General features: G+C 40.0%; 1 protein-coding gene across 4 annotated transcripts in view; it reads right to left on the minus strand.

Moving 5' to 3' along the window:
• Positions 1-26,076, minus strand: part of ESR1 (estrogen receptor 1) — a 343,642-nt gene that overhangs the window by 112,287 nt on the left and 205,279 nt on the right. For all 4 annotated transcript variants that reach the window (XM_066372976.1, XM_066372975.1, XM_066372977.1 and 1 more), the window contains one exon: positions 21,049-21,384. In XM_066372976.1, coding sequence (XP_066229073.1) covers positions 21,049-21,384 — 336 coding nt within the window. The remainder of the gene's footprint in view (positions 1-21,048; positions 21,385-26,076) is intronic.

Raw genomic sequence — 26,076 nt, forward strand, 5'->3', positions numbered from 1 at the left:
GTGGAAGCCCGTCACCCAGGTGATGACATTAGTTGCCCTTCTTGCTTGGGATGGGTGTGATTATATTAATGTGTGTTGGGGGAGGGCTTTTGCGCCAAAAGGTTTTAAAAGGAAGAGAGATCACGTTATTCCAGAGAAGAGGGATTATGTTCTAGGAGGAGAGCAGAGAAAGGCCACGTGGAGGATAGGGGAAGCAGCCAAGATGGTGCATTGATGAAGGAGAAGCCAGTTTGTGCAGAGTTTGTGCAGAGAGAAGGAAATGGGAACAGAGGTGAATAAGGCTGGTGAGCTAGAAACTTTGATTCTAGGAACCATAGATAAATCAGTGGCTTTGGGAGCCCTGAATGGAAAGGGAAGTGTTTTCCCACTGTGCGTATTTCTTGCCTGCCGGGTACAAGCTAGGATTAAAGCTAATGGCCCACCAGTTCTTGGCTCCATTGTTTCATTACCATCTGTCCGAATCAAGTGCAAACCTGCACTGGCCAGGCAGCTGTGATGGTGGCCGTGGCTACCGGCTTTACAGCATTGTTCAGGCTGAGATAAGTGGAGTCATCCCTGATGCTGTTCTTTCTCTCACACTCTCCGCTCTGCCCCTCCAGAACACCCCCTCAGCTGCACCCTGAGATGTATTCAGGATGTGCGCATCCTCACTATGTTCTGTCACCACCCTCTTCAGAGCTGCCATCGCCCCCATTTTTTACTTACATTTCTGTAGTCTCCTGACCACTCTCCCTGCCCCACCCCTTTGAGGCCCCTTCTCAAACCAGCAAGTCAAAGGGAACTGCACTTGTAACATAAGTCATATCATGTTTCTCAAAATCCTGCATGAGTTACCATTTCCATCCCCCTCCAATAAACGCCAAAATCTTAATTGTTAACAGGGACTCATTACCTCTCCTCTCATGTTTTGACCAAATCTCCCAATCTTGACTCAAGCCTGCCTCTTTCTGCTCCAGTGACACTGGCCTCCTAGAATATTCTAGAACTACTCCTGCTTCAGGACCGCCCTTGCTGGGCCCTTTACCTGGAAAGCTGTTCCCTGCGGATGGCTAACTCTCTCGCCTTCTCCTTCAGGCGTTGGTCAAATATGTCCCCACATAACTTACTCTCACCGTTCCCAACCACACTCATCGGGGCAGGGTTTCCCCACACGTGAAGTGCACAGACTCCCTCTGAACATAAAATCTGAGGTCCTACCCTCCTCCCTCCCTTAAATACACACATAAGTTAATGTCTCTTTAGTGAGTGTTGATTGAGAAGATACATAATAACCAAAAAACTGGTAAGGTAATGTATAAACTTAATTAGTATATTATTAATTATGCAACATTCAACAAATATTTAGTAAGTGCCTCCTGTGTTCCAGGTACTGATCTAGACACTGAAGAAAAGATAGTAAAAAAAAAAATTGATAAAAACATCTGACAAATAGAAGTTATAATCTTCTGGCTCCATGGGTTTATAAACACTTGAAAACGTAGTTTATACATGTGTAAGACATATAGTTCAATGTTTTGTGCTCGTATAGAGTAGTGGACAGCTTATATTAATATGTGTATCTTAATCAGGAGCAATTATCATCTTGTAAGGGCAAAACTTAGTCTGAAAGATCAAAAATCATTTATTGCATGGTTTATGGTCTTTCAAAGCTCAAGTCATTGGGTAAAAATCTCATTCCTTAGTATTTAATTGTTCTCACCAAATTAAGTTAAAGTAAATTAAATTTTTCTACTTGGAGAGCAATAGTGAAAATAACACTGAGACACACACTGACTATGTCAAGCCAGTTCTTGGATCTTGGATCTCCGATCCACCAGCCATGTTCCAAGGATTTCCCAGCCCAACTTTATAACCTCTGACGGCTGCAGATCCCTCCAAAGCTGGTCACTTGATAGGAGCCAGCGACAGCACAGCACTGCGGTGGACAAATTTCAGAGAAAAGATAAGATCAGGAGGGAGGGGAGAGACAAGGAAAGAGGCGGCAATTATTTATTATGAGAAATGTTCTTCTTACAAAAAGAAAAACTCATGGGAAAACCGGCATTTGAGTTTGTCTGTGGGTAGGAAAAGGTGAGTGCCACACCAGTGACTCCTAACAATGAAGAGTTTACGCTTCACAGATGACTAAGTGATCTTTCACTAAGGGTGATGAATGGAACAATTCAAACAAAGATGGAAGAAACAAGCCAAGCTTTAAACCCAAGACGCAAGGGTTGGAGAGGGGGCATTTTCTGCTGAACATTTCAGTCCCAAGATGCCCAGTTCATTCTAAGGGGGGGTTCACACTGACATACTTAGGGGAGTGACTCTGGAGCCCCTAAGAGACGCCAGGCCTGCCCCACAAGCCCCACTCATGCTCACCTACTCCATATTCCGCCCTTCTTCTTACTGGAGCACCCCAGGCAGACGCATAGGAGTTCGCTAACCACACACATGCAGAGATCTTGCAGAAAATTTGTCAGCAGTAAAACTCCAAAGTTCATCATCTTTAAATCCAAGGTAAGGGAATAAGCAGAAGTGATGCAAAACCTTCAGGTCCTTGAAGCTGGTGTCCCTAAACTGGCAGTGGTACTGGAATCTGGAACTCAAGGTCATGGTGCTCTCTGGTGACAAGCCAGAGTGTAATTTTTTTCAGCACATTTCCTCTCATTGAGAAAATTTTCCTTCAATATAAAAATGATTCTCAGAGGTCAGTGAGAGTGTGTATATTTTGATCTATAGCATATCTTTTTTTAAAATATGCACATAGTACAAATCACATGTGTACTGAATCCCAACAGTCAGAGAGTTTGGCCAGAATGTTTTGCAGACCATAAAATGATAGTTGACACTCATGATGACCAACAGCAACATCCTGAAATACTTTCTGAATTACAAGATGAAGCAGCATCATGCGACGGCCTTGGGGGGAAAGGTTAGGAACCAGACTGCCCAGCGAGCTGCCACTGCCCAGCTCATGCCTTATTTGGGAAAACTACTTATCATTTTGATGCCCCTGTTTCTTTATCTGTCAAATGGCCGCAGTGGTAGTACCTGAAAGGGGTGTTGTGAAGATATTTCACACAGGCTTAATAATAAACACAATAAATGGTAGTTTTTCCCTTAGTGTAGCTTTTATGCAAATTTTGTTTTCTGGGGCTCTGATTTTTTTTTTAATAATGATATATCTATGATATATGTTGGCATTTGTTCAATCAGAATATTCATTAAAGAAGATATCCAATTCTCAATTTATGGTTTAAAGTTTACTATTGCAGCAGAGACGGTTATTTGACCACCAAATATCTATTCAACTGTTATTACTATTACTAGGACTCAGATTTAATTCTAGGCACCATGTGCATAGATCTCAGACTATATTTCCCAGCGCCTCTTGCAGCCAGATGAAGCCTAAGTTCTGACCTCGGAGATATAAGGGGAAGCACTGAGTAAGATTTCTAGGAAGGCTCCTTACAGGAAGCTGCATCAGCAAAGTGTGCCTGTCACCTTTCCCTCTGCCCCTTTCTTGTGACCTGGAATGCAGCTGTGCTGGCTGAGGCTCCAGGAACCACATTGGACCAGAAGTTGACCTTGAGAACAGCAGCTTTGGGCTAGGATAAGAAACAAACAGTTCAGAAGGAGTTTGGGTCTTTTGACTATGGAGCTGCTATAGGGTTGTACAAATTTATTTTATGTGAGAGAAAAAATAAGCTTCATCTGTTTAAGCCACTACGATTTGGGGGCTTGCAGCTATATGGGTTAATTCTAATCCTGAAAGAGTTATATTGGAAGTAGAATTTCTTTATAACAGAGACTATTCCTTACCTCTATATTCTTTCCTGTTTCATTTAAATATTTGTGCATAGAAATACTTTAAGCTTGTAGGATAGCTGAAAACATTTAAATGTAGCCAAAAATCTATAGTTTTTATTAACTCAGAAAAATTGGCAGGAGCTGATATAACTCAGAAGTGGTTTTTCTTAATTGGAACAACATATAAAAACTAAAGCAAAGAAACAACAATCAAATCTCCATTAGTTTTGGTTAATGGCAATAAGATTATTTGGGGAAAAGGGGCAGAAAAGCATAAAGACAGATCACATGACAAAAATAAAGAGAAATACAGGTGTTGAATGTTTGAAATTCATTTTAAAAAGTGGTTTCTAGCTGAGTGTTGCAAAATGCCAAATTATCTCATGATTTTTTTTTACAGTCACATAATGGTCTAAAAAGCTAGACTCAAATTAATTATATCAATAACTTCAAATTAAAATGTATAAACTGATATACAAAACAAATATTAGCCAATATTTTTTAATGCTTACTATGGGCAAAGGTTGTCCAAAGACAGAGGTCATGTTCTTGTAAACCCTGTAAATTTAAAACCTTTCAAAACCAGTCTCAGTAGAACTTTCTACTCACAGACCGTATATGAAGGCAGCATAGTTCTGGATCATAATTTGGGGAATTCTCGTAGCTCCTCAGGAAGGGACAATATATTTTTTCAGTTTATACTTCTGAATTCTGCATAGCAATAAAAAAAAAACCTTCAAAAAACTAAATCCGATTATGTCCCACTTCTGCTTTATAAGAACACAGCCAGAGACCAGTTAGATGCATACTTTGGAAAATGGCTTTCCATGGCTCAAGGCCTTGAAAGATTTTTTAAATTCATAACATTTATCTGCTAGTTTTCAAATGACCTAAGCAAATTCAGGCAAACATCTTGACCAGGTAAAAAAGGACCAAATGTTATTATGTGACATGCTACTACTCTATGAAGAGACACGTTTTAATACCCTCCAGAGAAGGAAACTGCCCACAATTTTATTAGAAGTCATGTTAGGAAATGGTCACATGCTATATGACAAAGATACTAATTCCCTCTAGAGAAGGGCACTGCCATCATCGTATTAAATTTCATCTTTGTTTAGCAATCACACTTCTAATTTTTCATATTATTGTGTTGGAGTCTCTGCTAGGTGCAACTAAGTGATAAATCCTAGGCCAAAGGACAAAGCCATTTGCTTTTTAAACAAAATCATGATCAAGTTGTCTCAAGACTTTTTAAACAGAACTTAGATTTTGACACATCCAGCAATTTACTTAGAGGGAGACTGGTCCGGAGGGAAGTACTCATTCAAAGTCGAGCAAAATGCATGGAACAATTAGCAAACAAGGCAACAGAGTTACAACTGCTGGAGCTAGGGGTTCCCAAGGAGGAACAGTGAAGTCTATCACTAATTCCTCTGAAGAAAATGAACTGAACACTAAGCCCCTTGCAATGATTCAGGTGAGTTTAAAAATTAAACATACCGGCCCTGGCCGGTTGGCTCAGTGGTAGAGCATCGGCCTGGCGTACAGAAGTCCCGGGTTCGATTTCCGGCCAGGGCACATAGGAGAAGCGTCCATCTGCTTCTCCACCCCTCCCCCTCTCCTTCCTCTCTGTCTCTCTCTTCCCCTCCTGCAGCCAAGGCTCCATTGGAGTGAAGATGGCCCGGGCACTGGGGATGGCTCCTTGGCCTCTGCCCCAAGCGCTAGAGTGGCTCTGGTCGCGACAGAGCAACGCCCCCTGGTGGACGTGCCGGGTGGATCCCGGTCGAGCGCACGCATGCGGGAGTCTGTCTGTCTCTCCCTGTTTCCAGCTTCAGAAAAATACAAAAAAAAAAAAAAAAAAATTAAACATAACCCCAAAGCTGTGTCTACCTTACTGTTCATGGTAAAATATCTCAGGCAATAAAGGACTTCACCACTGACATTTTCTAACTCTCCGTTCCCTGCGCAGCTGTAGTGGGGTAGGGCAGAGAAGAAATCTATTTATCTGATGACGATTATTTTGTCCGTGATGAATCACCTGAAGAGAACTCATTTCTCTGGGAAATAAGTATTTGATTTAGAAAAAAGAATCACATATCTATGTTGTATCTAGTCTAATAGGGATACCTTTCCAATCTGCCTCAATCACTTGATTTGTTTTCACCCTTGCAAGAAAAAAAAAAAAGATTAGCATGAGTATTTGAGAGCTAGAGGTTAGAGTGAGGGTAGAGAAATAATAATTATACTAAAAATAAACAGTTTAGACTATAGCCTAAAATAAAGTCTGCTCTATAAATCTATTGAGTAGAACCCTCTAGTTCCTGTGAAAGAAAGCAATTATATAGTGGTGGTAAGAACCAAATTTCAAGTCTATTTATTGAGCTCTCTCTAGAAATGATTACATATATAGAGAGCTGTATAGCAAGTAGGTGAATTCCTATACAGGCGAACATTTCATTGTTGAGAATGTTTCTGAAGTTCTCACTGGTTTTTATGGCTCCAGTTACATAGATCTCTTTAAGACCAATGCTGATTTTCTCTCTCTTGTTCAACTCTCTGGTCCTCAAGGCCTAAAGAAAACTAATGTCTTACATCACTGCGTTATAACTGCAATTTGATAGCAAGGAAGTTGAAACTTCAGCTTCATGTTGATGCTTAGGACACACAGAGGCTGAGCCCCCAGCAGGTCTAACTATACCACTACCAGGGGTTAATGAATTCCAGGGACCTAAATACAGGATTAGTTAAGCCAAAAGATCAAGTGCAGTCACCCCAGAAAATCATTTCCATGTCACTTGAGAACTCACACAGTGTCAGGGTCATGATAGCCAGCCCAAATGGTCATCATGTTAAGAAATTTGAAGACTCATAGGTCAATCGAAAGGAAAACATTTTTTTTTTTTTTTGTATTTTTCTGAAGCTGGAAACGGGGAGAGACAGACTCCCGCATGCGCCCAACCGGGATCCACCCAGCACGCCCACCAGGGGCGATGCTCTGCCCACCAGGGGGCGATGCTCTGCCCCTCCGGGGCGTCGCTCTGCCGTGACCAGAGACACTCTAGCGCCTGGGGCAGAGGCCAAGGAGCCATCCCCAGCGCCCGGGCCATCTTTGCTCCAATGGAGCCTTGGCTGCGGGAGGGGAAGAGAGAGACAGAGAGGAAGGAGGGGGGGGAGGGTGGAGAAGCAAATGGGCACTTCTCCTATGTGCCCTGGCCAGGAATCGAACCCGGGTCCCCCGCACGCCAGGCCGACGCTCTACTGCTGAGCTAACCGGCCAGGGCTGGGAAACATTTTTATCAAAGGAAATACTCATTTCACATGAGTATCTGTAGTAGGATTTATTTAAATGAAAGATACCCTTACCACAATTAAAATATAATTTATGTAATATAAATTGATTTTATGCATATACAGCTTTTAAAGAAAATGTTCATAGCTTGAGCAGGTCAAAGACAGATTGTAGAAATGCTTTACCTCTGACAAAGTTTGCTAGGAAAAAGAATCAGATACTCAACCAACAAAAACTGAATCTTTCTATTTAAAATAAGAAATTCAACCATGATATAAATGAATCATCCGGCAACAAATCTACCATTAGTGAAATAAGAATGCAGTTTCAAGCTGTTACTGTGCTTTAGGTCCTAGCTGATTCAGTTCAGTAACACACATTTGACAGGACTGAGCCAAGGAATAGTTATCCTGTGATGACAAATTCATTTCACGATTATATTGGCTAAAGTAGTTTCAAACATCAGAAAGGAAGTAGACGTTAAAGGTGTCCCTTTAGAGGGAAAAAGGAGCATAGGATTGAAATAGAAAGGAGGATACAAGGATACATGCAAAAGAAAAACTAAAATGGATATACTGTGTGAAGAGGGGAGGGAGGGGGGAGGGGAAGAAGGGGGGAAGGAAATCATGTTGGAGAGTAGAAATCAAATAATGTGGGAAAGAGAGCGCATTGGTGAACAGTTTCCCCACAAAGGTCCTTCCCAAGGGTCTGTCTAAAAGAGGTTAGGCTAGGCTAAGGTGCCCTGAGGCAGAGTCTTTTTTCTGCGTCTTAGGCTTCAAAGAACACAATCATTTATCTCTTAAAGCCATTACTAAATTAAATAATAAAGTCCACCACCAATTTTTGTTTTAGAAAATTGAGGCTTTACTTTTAATTTTTATTTTTTTTTTTGAAAATTGAGGCTTTATTTATTTATTTTTTTATTTACAGAGACAGAGAGTCAGAGAGAGAGATAGAAAGGGACAGACAGACAGCATCAATCATTAGTTTTTCGTTGCAACACCTTAGTTGTACATTGATTGCTTTCTCATATGTGCCTTGACTGTGGGGCCACAGCAGACCAAGTAACCCCTTGCTCAAGTCAGCGACCTTGGGTTCAAGCTGGTGAACTCTGCTCAACTAGATGAACCCATGCTCAAGCTGGTGACCTCGGGGTCTCTAACCTGGGTCCTCTGCATCCCAGTCTGACGCTCTATCCACTGCACCACCACCTGGTCAGGCCATCACCAATTTTTTAATTGACTAGTAGTTTCCCCTAAAATTCATATCCACCCAGGATATGAGAATGTAATCTTATTTAGAAAAAAAATCTTTACAGATTTTATCAAGTAAGATGAAGTCATGCTGAACTAAATCCAATATAATGGTTCCTAAGACAAGGGAAATGATGACATGGACACACGGGGAGATGACAGGCCATGTAGTGATGGGGTGGAGTCTGGAGGGGTGCATGTACAAGCCAAGGATTGCCAGAAGCTTCCAGAAGCCAGAAGAGGCAAGGAAGCTTTCTCCTGTAGAGCCTTCAGAGAGATCACGGCCATGTGGACACTCTGATTTCAGAGGTCCAGCTCCAGAAGTGTGAAGGAGCAAATTTCTATTGTTTAAGCCACCCAATCCGAAGCGTTGTTACAGCCGCCTTGGGACACTCACACAGGGAGTGAAGTGCTCTGAATGAGGGTCAACAGAAACTCTTTTGGCAGTGACGACGAGGATGAACAGAAGGATGAAGAGGCTGGAACCAAAAAGACCAGTTAAAAAAATAATAATAATTTTAAAAAATTAAAAAAAAAAAAAAAAAAAGACCAGTTAAGCGGACATGATAGTAATTCAGTCTTGGAAAACAGTGAGGATGTGGACCAGGCTGGTGACAGTGGAATGGACACAAAGCCAAAGTCTGGAGACATTGAAAAGAAGAATTGATGCTACACAGTGAGGAAGAGCCAGGCACAGAGATGAGAAGTGAGGAGAAGTGAGGAGGGTCAGGAGAAACAGGTCAGTTTGCTGCAAGGGGAGGAAAGAGGAAATGGCTGCTCTGGATTTAGATACATGGTGGAAGTGTGACATTTACCTGGTGTGCTGTGGGCAGCTGAGAGTGGGAACCGAATATTCACGTGCTGAGACCTACAGGAAAGAATCTGGAAATCATGAGCCTAAAAGTGAACAGCTGAAATTCTTAGTGGACTAGCTTTTCAAGTTGGCTAAGAGCAGAAAGAGTTTTCAGGGCCGAGTATTGGGGTATTTGAGGGACATCTCCATCAGATGGGAACAGAAAAGGGAAGCCTGAGATTTCCTTTTTCTGTCCTGGGAAGAATTTTTTTTTTTTTTTTTTTGGTCCTGGTAATGTTGAACGAAAATTCATCCAACTACTTGTATTTTTTTTTTAATCTTAGAAATAAGAAGCAAAAGTTCATGAGATTTGTTACATTTATAAATACACACACACACATAATCATACTATATATAGTTAATATAGACCAGGCACAATTTATAACTTGTGAATAAATCACTAATTTTCTTTTTTTCTTTTTGATTTCAGAATTGGGAAGAATAACTGAACCTAGTATAAACCAATGGGTCATATCTAGCACCCTACTTTAAAAGTTCTTAATAAGTAGTAAACTTGGACGGTGACCTAGAAGAGAAGTCTTAAAAGTATTTCTGTAGGACACTGTCAGTGAAAAGAATGGAAGCAGTGATGCAGCCGTCTGTATGAAAGCCACGCTGGGGCCACACCTCACCCCTCACACACCGCAATGAATTCAGACGGATCAAAGGTAGAAATGTAAAAAGGGAAACTATTAGAGTGCCAGATGAAAACATTCCTCTGTGAGTTAAACACTTTTATAAGGGATTTGCCAGGTAGATGTGTGGAACTGTTGAAGTTCTAAATCAACTTCAAAGCCAGAAGTTCAGTGAACCACTTGGGCGGGCAAAGGAGAGAATGTTCAGGGGTAAATGATTAGCCAAGCCTACGCTAGGTGAGCCAAACATTCCTCTGTAAATCAAAAGCTCCTGATTTCTTTTGCCTTGAAAATACAAGCACTTCTTATTTTCAATATAATTTGTATTCCTTTACTAGGGCTGTCAGTCAAGTGCTTTAAAACAACGGAAATTTATTCTCTGACAATTCGGGCGTGCAGAAGTGTGAAATCAAGGTGTCAGCAGAGCCATGCTCTTTCTGAAAGCTCTACGGAAACTCCTTGTTCCAGTCTTCTCATCTCTGGTGTTTGCTGGCAACCCTTGCCATTCTTTGGCTTAGAAATGGATCACTCCAATCCCATGGCCATCTTCTCCCATATCTCAATACATCATCTTGCCTTTGTGTGTATCCATCTTGGTGTCCAGATTTTCCCTTTTTATAAGTATTAGGCTCCACCTTAATGACTTCATTTGAACTTGATTACCCCTATAAAAACCTTATGGCCCAACCAGTGGTGGCACATTGGATAGAGCACCAACCTGGAGAGCCAAGGTCACCCGTTTAAAACCTAAGGAACCGATTTGAGCCTAGAGTTGGTAGATTGAGCCTTGGGTCACTGGTTCATGCATGGGGTCACTAGCTTAACCACAGGGTCACTGGCTTGAGTCTGAAGTCATCTGTTAGATCCCCAGTCAAGACACAGATGAGAAGCAATCGATGCACAACTAAGTGGAGCAATAAATTGATGCTTCTCTCTACTCTCTCCCTTCCTCTTTCTCTCTTTTTCTTTATCTGTTTCTCTCTCTCGAAAAACAAAACAAAACAAACAAACAAAAAAATACCTATGTCCAAATGAGACCACATTCTGAAGTTCTCGGGGTTAGGATTTCAACTTTTTTTTTTTTTTTTTTAATTTTTCTAAAGCTGGAAATGGGGAGAGACAGTCAGACAGACTCCCGCATGCGCCCGACCGGGATCCACCTGGCACACCCACCAGGGGGCGATGCTCTGCCCCTCCGGGGCGTTGCTCTGTTGCGACCAGAGCCACTCTAGCGCCTGGGGCAGAGGTCAAGGAGCCATCCCCAGAGCCCGGGCCATCTTTGTTCCAATGGAGCCTCGCTGCGGGAGGGGAAGAGAGAGACAGAGAGGAAGGAGAGGGGGAGGTGTGGAGAAGCAGATGGGTGCTTCTCCTGTGTGCCCTGGCCGGGAATCGAACCCGGGACTTCTGCACGCCAGGCCGACGCTCTACCACTGAGCCAACTGGCCAGGGCTGGATTTCAACATTTTTTTGGGAGGGAAGGTGAAACACAATTCAACCTACTTCAACACACTTCAGTAATAATATGTCTATTTAGCACATACATAGTTACAGAATAATGGCATTCTTCATGCCAAATTCTCTCTGAAAGTAGCAGAGCCACAGGCCAACATTCCCCACACGTAGCCCTGGGGATACCAAGCACCACATATTGTCCAATGAACTCAAGATAAACACACAGACTCTGAGACCCCAGCCAAAATTCTCTGAAACGGGACCCTGAGGAGAAGTGGGGCAAAGAAGCCAGATAGGGCATTCTTCTCAAATATTCTCAAGATGAAGGAAGAGTTAATAGCATTCAGGCCAACAAGCAACTAGAGGGCTTCAAAGTTTCATAGGACAGAAAAATCAAATAAGTTGCAATTCTCCTTGGGTGTCACCCAGAGCTTCCCCGGGAGCAGTGCAAAGCCAGGCAGCGCTGACTCGGAAACGGAACACTCCAAAGACACAGTATTGCCAACCCAGAAGGGCGGCCACCATCGATGTAGGCTTATTCTACCCGGTCCCAACACTCTTATTATACAACGGTGGCAACATCTGAACTGCAAACCTAACCCGTAAACATCTGCATCTGTCATCTCTTTAGGCTGCCCCCAGGCTTCCGTTCCACATTCTCTCTCATCACCACGCCTCACTGAAACAGGCTGGGGTACCGCAGCAGCCTGAGAGCAGGGTTTCGCTGGTCTGATTACATGTTGGGAACCAAAGTACTGGGTAGGCTTGCCAAGTCCCCGAAATCGGCAGGAACCTCCCAGAATACAATGTATCCCTTGAACATGCTCCCAGTCCCCACACTGAGGTCCTGTGCCCTCTCTCTGCCCCCTTGTCCCTACCCATTCTAACTTTTAAATTAGACTCACTAAGTGAAAGGAACTTGCTACAAGCCAGCTAAAGCCTTTTCAAGTCCCCAGAACTCAAGTTTTGTACATGCCTCTGGGTATCGCTCTGCCCCTCACGAAAGAAAGGTTGGAAATGAGCCTCTCGAAGGCAACTGCTACAGAGGTCTGAGCAGCAGCAGGTAGAATCTGAAGCGAGGTAAAAACAAAACACAATACAGCCTTGAAGACCACTTTTACTTTATGGAAAAATTGAGTTCTAATGGGGCTCCGAGATTTCTTAAAATCAGGAGTTTTAAGAGTCACCTTTCCTTCATTTTATTCATTCATTTATTCATTCAACAAGCATTTCCTGTGCTCAGTTCATTGCTAATTTGAATAGTGGGGATGAGTTTCAGAGTCAGGAAGCTAATGACGAGATTCCTGGGGAATCCAGGAGCAGAAGAAGCCTTGAGCCCCGGGATGCCTAAGGCAAACATGCACCCTCAGAGACAACACAACATGCTTTGGGGAACCGAGCTTGGGCCTGATAGGAGGTGTATCCGGCCAAAGGGGATCCTCTCCTCCTGGGGTCAAAACTGAAGAAGGAGAAAACCCAAATTTAAATATTGTAGAGTCAGGGTTCAGGAGGAAGGGGACTCTTCTAGCGTTGAGTAGAAAGAGACATGGGCAGGAAAGTGGAAGGAGAAAGGTCATTGAGTTCGCCACGAGAAGAATGCGGAAGTGGTTGAAGCAGCATACTTCCCATGGCAGAGCTCAACTGTCATTGTCCCTGTGTCCCTCTTCCTGAGCGAGCGGTTTCGCTATCTGCTTCCAGATCTGTGCCCAGTGCTCAATGAGGCTGTCAGGCTTCTACTTACCAGTTTTTAAAAGGCAATAAAGAACCTGGGGCTTGATATGTATCCAAAGATTTATTTAAATATATAGACCTTGGACGCAAACGTGAAGTAGGAAATTGACCTTGAGGCATGTAAAATTATGGTGAATTTTGGAAAAGGCATAATTTTTCAAACATCAAAGTAATGGTTTTGTAACAATTCAAACTTTTGAGAAAAATAAATCAAATGAACTTTCATTATCACTGATATTAAGAATTAGCCAGCCAACGATGCAATTGAATGTGATGCAGAAATTAAAAACATAACTTTTGTGTCATATATTCTTCCTCTTTTGACCTTCAGCTAAGTGGTTACATTTATTGATGAGTTTCACCATGTATAGTTTAATTGTTAATTAATATTTAAGAATAACTCTTTTAAAACTAAATCCTGGCCCTGGCCATTGGCTCAGTGGATAGAGTGTCAGCCTGGCATATGGATTTTCTGGGTTCTACTCCCAATCAGAGCACATAAGAGAAGGGACTATCTACTTTTCTCCCCCTTCTCTCCCTCTTCCCCTCCTGCAGCCAGTGGCTCAATTGGTTTGAATATGGCCCCAGGCACTGAGGATAGCTCCATTGGAACATATCAGACTCAAGCACTAAAAATAGCTCAGTACTCAAGCATCATCCCTAGATGGGTGCATGTGGGAGTCTGCCTCACTATCCCCCCACCATTCACCTAAAAATATAAAAAACAAAACAAAAACCAAATCCTCACTCCTGGCTAGATTATATAATGTGCTTTTAAAATATTAACAGATTTCGGCCCTGGCCGGTTGGCTCAGTGGTAGACCGTCAGCCTGGCATGCAGGAGTCCCAGGTTTGATTCCCGGCCAGGGCACACAGGAGAAGCGCCCATCTGCTTCTCTACCCCTCCCCCTCTCCTTCCTCTCTGTCTCTCTCTTCCCCTCCTCCAGTCAAGGCTCCATTGGAGCAAAGTTGGCCCGGGCGCTGAGGATGGCTCTGTGGCCTCTGCCTCAGGCGCTAGAATGGCTCTGGTTGCAACAGAGCAACGCCCCAAGATGGGCAGAGCATTGCCCCCTGGTGGGCATGCCAGGCGGATCCTGGTCGGGCGCATGCGGGAGTCTGTCTGACTGCCTCCCCGTTTCCAACTTTGGAAAAATACAAAAAAAAATGAAAAATAAAAAATAAATAAAATATTAACAGATTTCAAAGCAAACAATAAAGGGAAAAGCCTTCTTTTTAGCTAGATATCAATACGCATCTTATAAAAAAAAACCCATCCTTGTTATACTTTAATTAATTGTCTGGTTCTGGCGGCCAGTGGAGCTTGCATTTACCAGTTTCACAGGACTGTAGTAAACAAATAAAACAGTTCTTAACCAGCTATTCCACCAAAGACTTACTGTAAAGAGAACAGACAAAAACCCTCATCTCCCAGTTTTTCCCTAAAAGAGATGCATTTGCATTCTCTCAAAGATTCTATCTGAGAGTCTGGTTTCCAGTCAGCCTGCATCTTGGTGCTGACTGAGATACTCCCCTTCGGGACACTGACAGGTCCTGGCATCCCTTCAATTACTGGGAGTCATTAAAAACAAAGAAGGCATAGAGGAGGGTATGGGGAGACAAATAGTGATTGGCAAAGACTTGACTTAGGAGGGGTGAACCCACAGTGCAGTGTATAGAGATGTACTGTAGAATTGGGCACCTGAAATGTGTATAATTATGTTAACCAGCATCATCCCAATAAAATCCAATTAAAAAAAAAAGGAAGGTACCTTGGACAAAGATTTGAGAGACAACTAAGAACTTAGGCTGATTAGGTTTATTTCTGACATGAGACCATTTCATCAAGACTAGAAGGGGTGGCTGTTTTATCTAATGCACAGAAACCAACACAGAGAGTCAAAGAAAATGAAGAAACAAAGGAATTTGTTCTGAACAAAAGAACAAGATAAAACTCCAAAAACAGACCCTAATAAACAGAGATAAGTGACTTACATGAGAAAGACTTCAAAATAACAATCATAAATATGCTCACCAAGGTCAAGAGAACAATTTGCATGAGCAAAGTGAAATTTTCAACAAAGAGTTATTAAGAATGTATCAAACAAATCACAGAGCTTAAGATCACAATAAGCAAACTGAAAAAATTGAATAGAGGTGTTCAATATCAGACTAGATCAAGTAGAAAAAAGAATCAGGGAACTCAAAGACAAGGTAGTCGAACTCATTTCATTAGAGAAGCAAAAAAATAAAAAAGAGCTACAGTAGTGTAAGGGACTTATGGGACACCATCAAATATACAAATATTTGTATTATAGGGTCCAAGAAGAAGAGAATGAGGAAGGGGAATAAAACCTATTTAAAGAAAAATGGGTGAAAACTTTCAAATTTAGAGATAGAAACACCTCCAGGTGCAGGGGAGCCAAAAGTACCAAAAAAGATGAATCCAATGTGACCTGCACTGAGATCCATTACAATTAAACTGCTAAAAGTTAAAAACAAGAATAGCATTTTAAAAGCATCAAGAGAAAAGCAACTTGTTACATACAAAGGAACCCCCATAAAGTTACTAGCAGATTCTTCAGCAGAAACTGCAGGCCAGAATGGAGTGAGATACTATATTCAAGACACTGAAATAAAAAATCTGCCAACCAAGAATACTTTACCTGTCAAAGTATCTTTCAGAACTGATGGAGAGATAAAGGGTTTTCCAGACAAACAAAGCCTGAAGTAATTTGTCACTATCAGATCAGCATTACGAGAAATGTTAAAGGGAGTTTTTTAAGCTGAAATGAAAGGATGCTAACTGGAAACAGGAAAAAATTTAAATATAAAGCTCACTGGTAAAGGTAAATATAGAGTTAAATTCAGAATAATTTAGTGTTGTAACGGTGGTGTAGAAATCACTTATAAAGGTGGAACAGATGAACCAAAAGACGGATACAAAACATTCCATCCAACAGCAACAGAATAGTCTGCTGAAGCACGCAGGGAAGGTTCTCCTGTGCAGATCATTTATTAGGTCACCAAACAAATCTTAAAATGTTAGGATTGAAACTAAAAAATAGCTGAAGCTAGTGAAAATGGAAACACAACATACCAAAATTTATGAGCTACAGCAAAAGCAGTTACAAGAAGGAAGTTTATAGTAATTAAAACATCTGCATTAAGAAAAAAAGAGTTCAAGAACTAAGGAAGAAACAAAGTCAAAGTTAGCAGAAGGGAGTGGAACAAAGAATGGAGTGGAAATAAATGAAAAAAAGAGAGAGGACACAAATAAATAGAATTATAAATTTATTTTTTTATCAGTAGGTGTTATTACTGATACAACACAAATATAGAGGATCATAGGAAACTACTGTGAACAATTATAAGCTTCATTCTGGACTGCTGCACACAAAGCTGGGTCCCTGATCCCATGGACTCACTGTATAGTCCTGGTTTTCTTACATCTGATGAGAGAGAGAAACAAACTTCTATCTTTTAAGCTGCTGTATGTTTTTACTGCTGCTGTTGTTTGTCTTATTTTTTTTTATAGCCACTGAATACTCATCATAAAAAATACAGAACTTTTACCACACTGTGTAAAAAAAAAAAAAAAAGAAAGAAAAAGTTCTCCAAAGCAATCTTAAGAAAGAACGAAGCTGGAGGCATCACACTTCCAAACTATATTACAAAGCTACAGTAATCAAGAGTATGATATTGGCATAAAAACACACATAGATCAACGGAACAGAATAGAAAGCCTAGAAATAATACCTTACATATATGTCAACTAATTTATGTATGACAAAGGAGCCAAGAATATACAAAGAGTAAAGAAGAGTCTCTTCAATAAATGGTGTTGGGAAAAGTGGACAACCTCAAGCCAAAGAACAAAATTGGACCCCTATCTGGCACTGGCCACCGAAATCAACTCAGAATGGAGTAGGGACCTGAAGGCAGACCTGCAACCATAAAACTCCTAGAACAAAACATAGGGAGTAAACTCCTGGACATTGGTCTTGGAAATACTTGTTTGGAGTTGACGTCAAAAGCAAAAATACACAAATGAGACTACAGCAAACTAAAAAGTTTCTGCAGAGCAAAGGAAACAATCTACAAAAAGAAGAGGCAACCTACAGAATGGGAGAAAATACTTTCAAATCATGTATTTAATAAGGGATTCATATCCAACTAATGGTTAAAAAAACTGATTAAAAAATGGACAAAGAAACTGGAGGGTTTTCCAAAGAAGATATACAAATAGCCAACAGGTACATGAAGAGGTGCTCAACATCTCTAATCGTCAGGGAAATACAAATAAAAACCATGATAAGCTATCACCTCACACCTGTTAGAATGGCTATTATCAAAGACAAGAGATAACACCTGCCGACGAGGCTGGGGAGGAGAGGAAACCCTTGCACACTGTTGGCAGGAAAGTAAACTGATGCAGCCGCTGTGGTAAACAGTACTGAGGTTCTTCAAAATTTAAAAACAGAATTACCATATGACCCAGAAATCCCACTTCTGGGTATACATCCACTTTTGAATGAAAACAGGGTATCAAAGAGGTAGCTGCACTCCCATGTTCACTGCAGCGTTTTCATAATATCCAGGAACGGCCTTAATGTCCATCAATAAACGAGTGGATAAGGAAGATGTGGTCTATATACATACAATGGAATACTATTCAGCTATGAAAAAGGAGATCCTGACATTTGTTATAACACAGGTGGCCCTTGAGGGCGTTATACAAAGTAACATAACCCAGACAGAGAAAGATAAATAGTGCATGGTGTTAACTTATATGTGAAATGATTTTTTTAAAAATTCAACTCATAGAAACCGAGAGTATAAAAGTGGTTGTCAGGGATTCAGGGATGGGGCAAATAGGCAGCTGTAAGATACAAACAGACTGAGGATCTAATGCAAAAAAAATTGTGACTATAGTTGATAACCCTGTATTGTATCCCTGAAACTTACTAAGAGAGTAGAATTTAACTGTTCTTACACAAACAAAAAAATAAATAAATATGTGAGGTCATAAATGGGTTAATTAACTAGATCAGGGGTCTCAAACTCACGGCCGTGCGGCCCGCCCACCAATTTTGTGCGGCCCGCAGACTAATCAAACTTCGTGGATTAATCTGCGGGCCAGTCTGCGGGCCGCACAAAATTGGTGGGCGGGCCGCATGCGGCCCGTGGGCCGCGAGTTGGAGACCCCTGAACTAGATGGAGTAAATCCTTTATATATATAAAATATTTTACCATATACCTATGTATGTATCTATCTATACATCAGATCACCAATATACACTTTAAATATCTTACAATTGTGTCAATTATACCTTGGTATAGCTGAAACGTTTACAAAAGAAAATTAATTCACAGTTTCTGTTATACGGACAGACTTTCTGAGGACCAACCAAGTGTCTGGCACAGGCTTTTGTGCCATATAGCTAATAGCACGTTCTTCTAGAACTTGCTTTCTTACTACTCTTTTTACTGATAATATATTTTATTCTTTCTTTTTAAAATTACTATTATTATTCTCAAACTACTGTCACATAAAAGGTTTGATTGTCTATATTAGATTTCCTGTGTGGGTTATTTTTTAAATGACAGATGGTATCTGAATTATAAAAGTTTTTCAAAATGTGACTGTCAAATTTTTCAAAAAGCATGACACTCATTTTCAAATATTTTTAGAAGACTTTTTATCTCTCATTTTTCATCTTTTTTGAATCAATAACCATTTTTATTCTGCTTAGTCAAATGGCTTTTGATTTACAACAGCTGTATTCTAATAGCATACACACACATATATACATACATATGTATAATTTCTTTTTTGCTTTTATAATTCTATTTTTAAAACCATCAAGTAACAAGATAGAGTTTGTTCCAAGGATTTAAAAATCATTCAGGTTTTCCAAGCTAAAATAATCACGTGGTTTTGCTACACATCTCATTACTACAAATTTGCTTAGTTATAGGCTTATCAGTGAGATGGCTGAGCCTGGATGTAATATTTTCCTTCCCTTTATTTCTGTCACCATTTTATTTTTAAATTCAGAAGATTATTACCATGAATTCGTCATCCACGGGTAATGTATTTACATTTAATTCCTGTTGTTCCAAACACCACTTAATTTTTTTTTTTTTTCTGAAGCTGGAAACGGGGAGAGACAGTCAGACTCCCGCATGCGCCCGGCGGGGATCCACCCTGCACGCCCACCAGGGGCAAAGCTCTGCCCACCAGGGGGCGATGCTCTGCCCCTCTGGGGCGTTGCTCTGCCGTGACCAGAGCCACTCTAGCGCCTGGGGCAGAGGCCAAGGAGCCATCCCCAGCGCCCGGGGCCATCTTTGCTCCAGTGGAGCCTTGGCTGCGGGAGGGGAAGAGAGAGACAGAGAGGAAGGAGAGGGGGAGGGGTGGAGAAGCAAATGGGCGCTTCTCCTATGTGCCCTGGCCGGAATCTAACCCGGGTTCCCCGCACGCCAGGCCGACGCTCTACCGCTGAGCCAACCGGCCAGGGCCCAAACACCACTTAATTTTTATAATTATAAGTGTCATGATGAGAATCAACTGACAACTACAAAAATATATATATATTGAGAGTTTAGCAGTGCTCTGAAACTAATAATACTGCTAAGACCTCATGAGAACAAATATATGCTTATCATACAATAAAACTTAACAGCAACCAAAAGTTGGCTCTCAGGGATATGGTCGTTATTATTATTTAATTATTCTCTTCTCCCAAAGTATGTAAAAAGGCAATGATAAGATTATCATTATATTATATTATATATATATTATATAATTAAGATAAAATCTACACCCACATTACATTTAGATTCCAATATTTGCTTATTATACATCTGCTTTCCATGAGAATGTTAAGTAGGTAGGTGCACAATAACACTCTTAATTCCAAAAGTGGCTGGGAGCTTTTATTCGCCATGAGGACTAGCCCTCGGCATCTAAACGTGCCTGCTAATCCCCACGCCTCTATATAACCCAGATCCTACCACCTACATGGATGTGCTCTAGCAAATTTAGATCACAGCATGGCTGACTCCTTATTCAAATTCACAGTTCACAGACCAGTGGACTCTGAAATATAAGTACAAAACTCCACATTTATTTAGTTTAATAAAAAGCATCCCATGTTATATGGGTAACAAATTGATTTCATCGATTAGAAAAAAAAAAACAAATGAGATCACCTGTCTAAATCCATTACTGATTTCATCTATGAGCCCAGGAAAAAAATTTTTCTTCTCGCCCTGATTCTTCTACGTGAGCTCCTGAATGGACAAGTGGGGAAGGGAGGAAGTCTAGTCTCAATTCCATAATAACTAGAGTTCTTCTCCCTGAATAAAAACGACAGGCAAGTTTTACGGGAACACCAGTTCTGAGAAAAATCAACTGAACTTGAGCCGCTGCACCTTTCTACAAGCTCCTCTCAGGATTAGGATGAGGACCTAATTTGTCCTCATCTTATAAGGAAAATCTTTTTTAAAAAAATTTCTTTCTTCTAAAATATTCAGAACAGGAAGTTGAGTAAGTAATTGGGCATACAGTAAGAAACATTATTATCTCTGTAGTTCACAAAGACCTTAAAAGAAAATATTTTAAGGTAAAATTGTTTATTAATAATTGATATTTTTAAACAGAAGTCCTCAATATTAAAAATGTATAGATCATATATCATTTAATGTTTAAAAAATGTTGACAGTATGAACATATAATATTAATGTTGTTGATTATGTAGTGTCCACCTCAGATTTTTTTGGTGATTAAGATGGTTAAAAATAATGTCAAGGTAAAGAATTTAATCTTCTAGATTTTTATTTTTCAAACAATCTTTCCTACTTTCCAGGAGAATTAGAGTGCACTGATACTAAAACTTAACAGATTCGGCTGTAACCTTGAAACCAATTATGTAGATACCAAGCTGTTGTTTCCTACTATGTCTTTCTCTTACAACATCGTAACCAGTTCATACATAGTTAGTGACTCTTCAAAATAGAAGTTGAACTTAGTGTTCTTACCTGGCACCCTCTTCGCCCAGTTGATCATATGAACCAGCTCCCTGTCTGCGAGGTTGGTCAGCAAGCCCATCATCGAAGCCTCACTGAAGGGTCTGCTGGGGTCGTACTCAGAATAGATTAGGGGGGGCTCTGCATCCATCAAGGCACTGACCATCTGATCGGCTGTTAGGGATAAGGCAGGGCTGTTCTTCTTAGTGTGCTTAATCAGGAGGGGGCTTGGCCACAGGTTGGCGGATCTCATGTCCCCAGAGGACCCCGCTTCATTTCTGCTCTCCCCATCATCTCTTTGGCACTTGTGTTTCAACATTCTTCCTCCTCTTCGGTCTTTCCGTATCCCTGAGGACACAGGGGAAAAAAACAGTTTATTCTTTTTCTTATGTAAACTTTCATAGTAAAACTATCTTCAGTACTAATAACCTCTTATTCTTTTTAAAGAAATACCTTGAGGTACAGGTATGCTGGTAAGTGTTTAACAACTAGCTGCCCACAAATGTTTTTAAAAAGTTTCAATGTGTACCATTCACCAATTTTCATTGTGTGAATACTCCTACCATGGCAAATTTCAAGCTAATTTTCTCAGATCAAGCAGCTTACAAATCTCCTGCAAACTGAACAATACGCTTTTGTTAGCCAGTACAAGCTGGCTCTGACAAACCGTGTGTGTGTGTGTGTGTGTGTGTGTGTGTGTGTGTGTGTGTGTGTGTGTGTGTGTGTAAAACAGATGCTATAAAAAACATTATACTTAGTTATCCTTGTGATATAGCTTAGCGTCAAACACTGCTTCGTGAATACTCTTTAATAATAAATTAATGCAACAAAGAACTGGTTCTTTGAAAAGATTAGTACAATTGACAAACCTCTGTTTAGACTCACTAAGGAAAAAAGAAGAGACTCAAACAAAATCAGAAGTGAAAGAGAAGTTACACAAACACCACAGAAATACAAAGAATTATACAAGAAAACTATAAAAGACTATATGCCACCAAATTCAATAACCTAGAAGAAATGGATAAGTTCCTAGAAATATATAACTTTCCTAGACTGACTCACAAAGAACTGAAAAATCTAAACAGACCAATTACCAGTGAGGTAATTTAAACAACCACCAAAAAAACCTCCCAAAAAATAAAATTCTAGGACCAGATGACTTCACTAGTGAAATCTACCAAACATGCAAAGAAGATTTAATACCTATCCTTCTCAAAGTCTTCCAAAAAATTGAAGAGGCAATAAATCCTAACACATTTTATGAGACCAACATAATCTTGATACCAGCAAAGATAAAATGAAAAAATAAAAAGGAAAAGAAAACTACAGATCAGTATGTCTCATGAATACAAAATCAAAAACCCTAACAAATTGAATATAACAACACATTAAAACAGTGATTTTCAAATGGTGTGCCAGGGCACTGGTGTGCTGCAAGAATTTTTACAATGTACACTCCCTTACCATTTAGTCAGGGGCACTGACCTCTTTTTCCCTTAGGTTGTCGAATAAAAAAGAAAATCACAACAGCCAACACAGCAGCCATCATGTGGGAATGAATTAAAATTATACCTAGTTTTTTGTCAATTTGGCAGAAAACTATATTTTTAGGTGTGCTGCAGAATTTTAGTAATTAGTTTACATATACCATGGATGAAGAAGGTTGAAAATTGCTGCATTAAAAAGGTAATACAGCCTGACCAGGCGGCGGCGCAGTGGATAGAGGGTCGGACTGGGATGCAGAGGACCCAAGTTTGAGACTCCGAGGTCGCCAGCTTGAGTGCGGGCTCATCTGGTTTGAGCAAAAGCCCACCAGCCTTGAACCCAAGGCCGCTGGCTCCAGCAAGGGGTTACTCAGTCTGCTGAAGGCCCGCGGTCAAGGCACATATGAGAAAGCAATCAATGAACAACTAAGGTGTTGCAACGCACAATGAAAAACTAATAATTGATGTTTCTCATCTCTCTCTGTTCCTGTCTGTCTGTCCCTGTCTATCCCTCTCTCTGACTCACTCTCTGTCTCTGTAAAAAATAAATAAAATTAAAAAAAAAAAGGTAATACATCATAATCAAGTGGAGTTCGTTACAGAGGTGCAAGGTTGGTTCAATATACACAAATCAATCAATGTGACACACCACATAAAAAAAAAAAGATACAAATCTATATCAATGGATGCACAAAAAGCATTTGATAAGCTACAACATCCACTCATAAAATAAGTATAGAAGAAAAGTACCTCAAAATAATATAGGATATATATGACAAACCCTTAGCTAATATCATACTCAATAATGAAATACTGAAGGCTTTTCCTCTGAGATCAGGAATCAGACAAGGATGCCCACTCTCACCACCATTATTCAACATAGTACTGGAAGTCCTAGACACAGCAATCAGACAAAAGAAAGAAGTACAAGGCATTCAAACTGTAAATGAAGAAGTAAAATTGTTATTTTTGCAGATGGCATAATTCCTTATATAAAAAAACCCTAAAAATGCCACACAAAAAACTATTAGAAACAATGAACAAATACAGTAAAGTTTTGGGATACAAAATAAATAAACAAAAATCTATTGCATTTCTATACACTAACAATGAAATTTTAGGAAAGTTAAAAAATAGTTCCTTTTACAATGGCAACAAAAAGAATAAAATATCTAGAAATAAACAACAAATGGTGTGAAAGACCTATGCGCTGAAAACTACAAGATATTATTAAGAGAGATTGAAGAAGACACAAAGAAATGGAAAGATATTTTATATTCATAGACTGGAAAAATCAACATACTTAAAATGGCCATACTACCCAAAGCAATATGCAAATTTAATGCATTCCCCATCAAAATCCCAATGGCATTTTTCTAAAGAGAACAATAAATTATCAGATCTGTATGGAACCACAAAAGACACCAAATAGTCAAAGCAATCGCTGAGCAAGAAGAATGAAGCCAGAGGTATCACACTCCCTGACTTCAAACTAAATTACAAAGATAGTTTTAAAAAGCATTTAGTAAACATCCTTATCATTCAAGTAGACCTCTTAATGAAAGACAGGAAAGACGAATGACATCCAAAATGTATCTGACAGCCTCTGGACGCCAGAGATGCTCCATAAGTTTTTAATTGCTACTAAATTCTATTTTATCACCTCAGGAATTGGCCCAAAACCCTCAAGTAGTGTAGTTGGTTCTAAGATTTTCACAAATGTATTTCTTTTCCTACTATAAATGATTTTAAAAAGTTTAAAATAATTTCCTTTGAAAGGTTTACTCATTTGTGGTTTTCACTAACTAAATTAGGGCGGAAGGAAAGGATCCAATGTATTTCGCAGTGATTCTTTCAGGTTTCAGATCAATATCACAACCTGAAAAGGCCATGCTGTGGTGCTGAAATGTATTGAAAGAAACAAGTATTTTAAAAAGACAAAAATTAATACAATATTCCATATTTTCAAAAACATTAATCTCTCCAAAATATTGTTACGAAGCAACAGTTCTTTTTCTAATGTTTTTATTGAATTTATTGTGGTGACATTGGTTAATAAAATTATAGCGGTTTCAGGTGTACAACTACTTTACATCAGTGGTCCCCAACCCCCAGGCCAAGAACCGTTACCGGTCCATGGGCCATTTGGTACCAGTCCACAGAGAAAGAATAACTAACTTACGTTATTTCCGTTTTATTTACATTTAAGTCTGAACAATGTTTTATTTTTAAAAAATGACCAGATTCCCTCTGTTACATCCGTCTAAGACTCACTCTTGACGCTTGTCTCGGTCACGTGATACATTTATCCGTCCCACCCTAAAGGCCAGTCCGTGAAAATATTTTCTGACATTAAACTGGTCCGTGGCCCAAAAAAGGTTGGGGACCACTGCTCTACATGATAAAAGATACTTTGCAATTTTCATTAAGTTAAGAATCTTTTCTTTAATTCATTTTTATTGAATTTATCGGGGTGACATTGGTTAATAAATTATATAGGTTTCAGGTGTACAATACCATACATAACACGTCATCTGTCTATTGTATTGTGTGCTCACCGCCCCAAGTCAAGTCTCCTTCCATCACCATTTATCCCCCTTTACCACCTCCTACTGCCCCTCCCCCATTTCCCTCTGTTAATCTCCATAATGTTGTCTGTGTCTATGAGTCTTTTTAATGTTTGTTTGCTTTTGCTTAATCCCTTCATGATTTTCACCCAGCCCCACACCCCAGCCCCTGTCCCCTCTGACAGCTGTCAGTCTGTTCTCTGTATCTATGAGTTTGTCTCTATTTTGCTTGTTAGCTCGTTTTGTTCATTAGAGTCCACATATGAGTGAAATCATATGGTACTTGTTTTTCTCTAAGTGGCTTATTTCACTTAGTGTAATGTTCCCCAGGTCCATCTAAGCTATCACAAAGGGTAACAATTTCCTCTTTTTTATGGCTAAATAGTATCCCATGTGTAAATGTTCCACAGCTTTTTTATCCCCTAATCTAATGACAGACACTTGAACTGCTTCCAAATCTTGGCTATTGTAAATAACGCCACAATGAACACAGGCGTGCACATATTCTTTCAAAGTAATTATTCAAGTTTCTTCAGATATATTACCAGAAGTGGAATTGCTGGGTCAGGAGGCAGTTCCATTTTTAACTTTATGAGGTAACCCCATACTGCTTAACAGTGGCTCTACCAATCTGCATTCCCAAAAACAGTGCATGAGGGTTCCCTTTTCTCCACATCCCTTTCCAACACTTGTTGCTTGTTGATTTACTGATGTTAAGACATTCTAACAGGTGTGAAATGATATCACATTTTGGTTTTAATTTGCATTTCTTTGATGATTAGTGACATTGAGCAACTTTTCATAGGTCTATTGGCTATCTATATGTCCTCTATGGAGGAGTGTCTATTTAGGTTCTTTGCCCATTTTTAATTGGATTTTTTGTATTTTAAGTGTTGAGTTTTATTAAGTTTTTTATAAATTTTGAATATTAACCCCTTATCAGATGTATCACTGGTGAATATGTTCTCCCACTCAGTGGGTTGTTTCTG

This window comes from Saccopteryx leptura, chromosome 3 (genome assembly GCF_036850995.1).
Source record: "Saccopteryx leptura isolate mSacLep1 chromosome 3, mSacLep1_pri_phased_curated, whole genome shotgun sequence".
NCBI classification, from domain to species: Eukaryota; Metazoa; Chordata; class Mammalia; order Chiroptera; family Emballonuridae; genus Saccopteryx; species Saccopteryx leptura.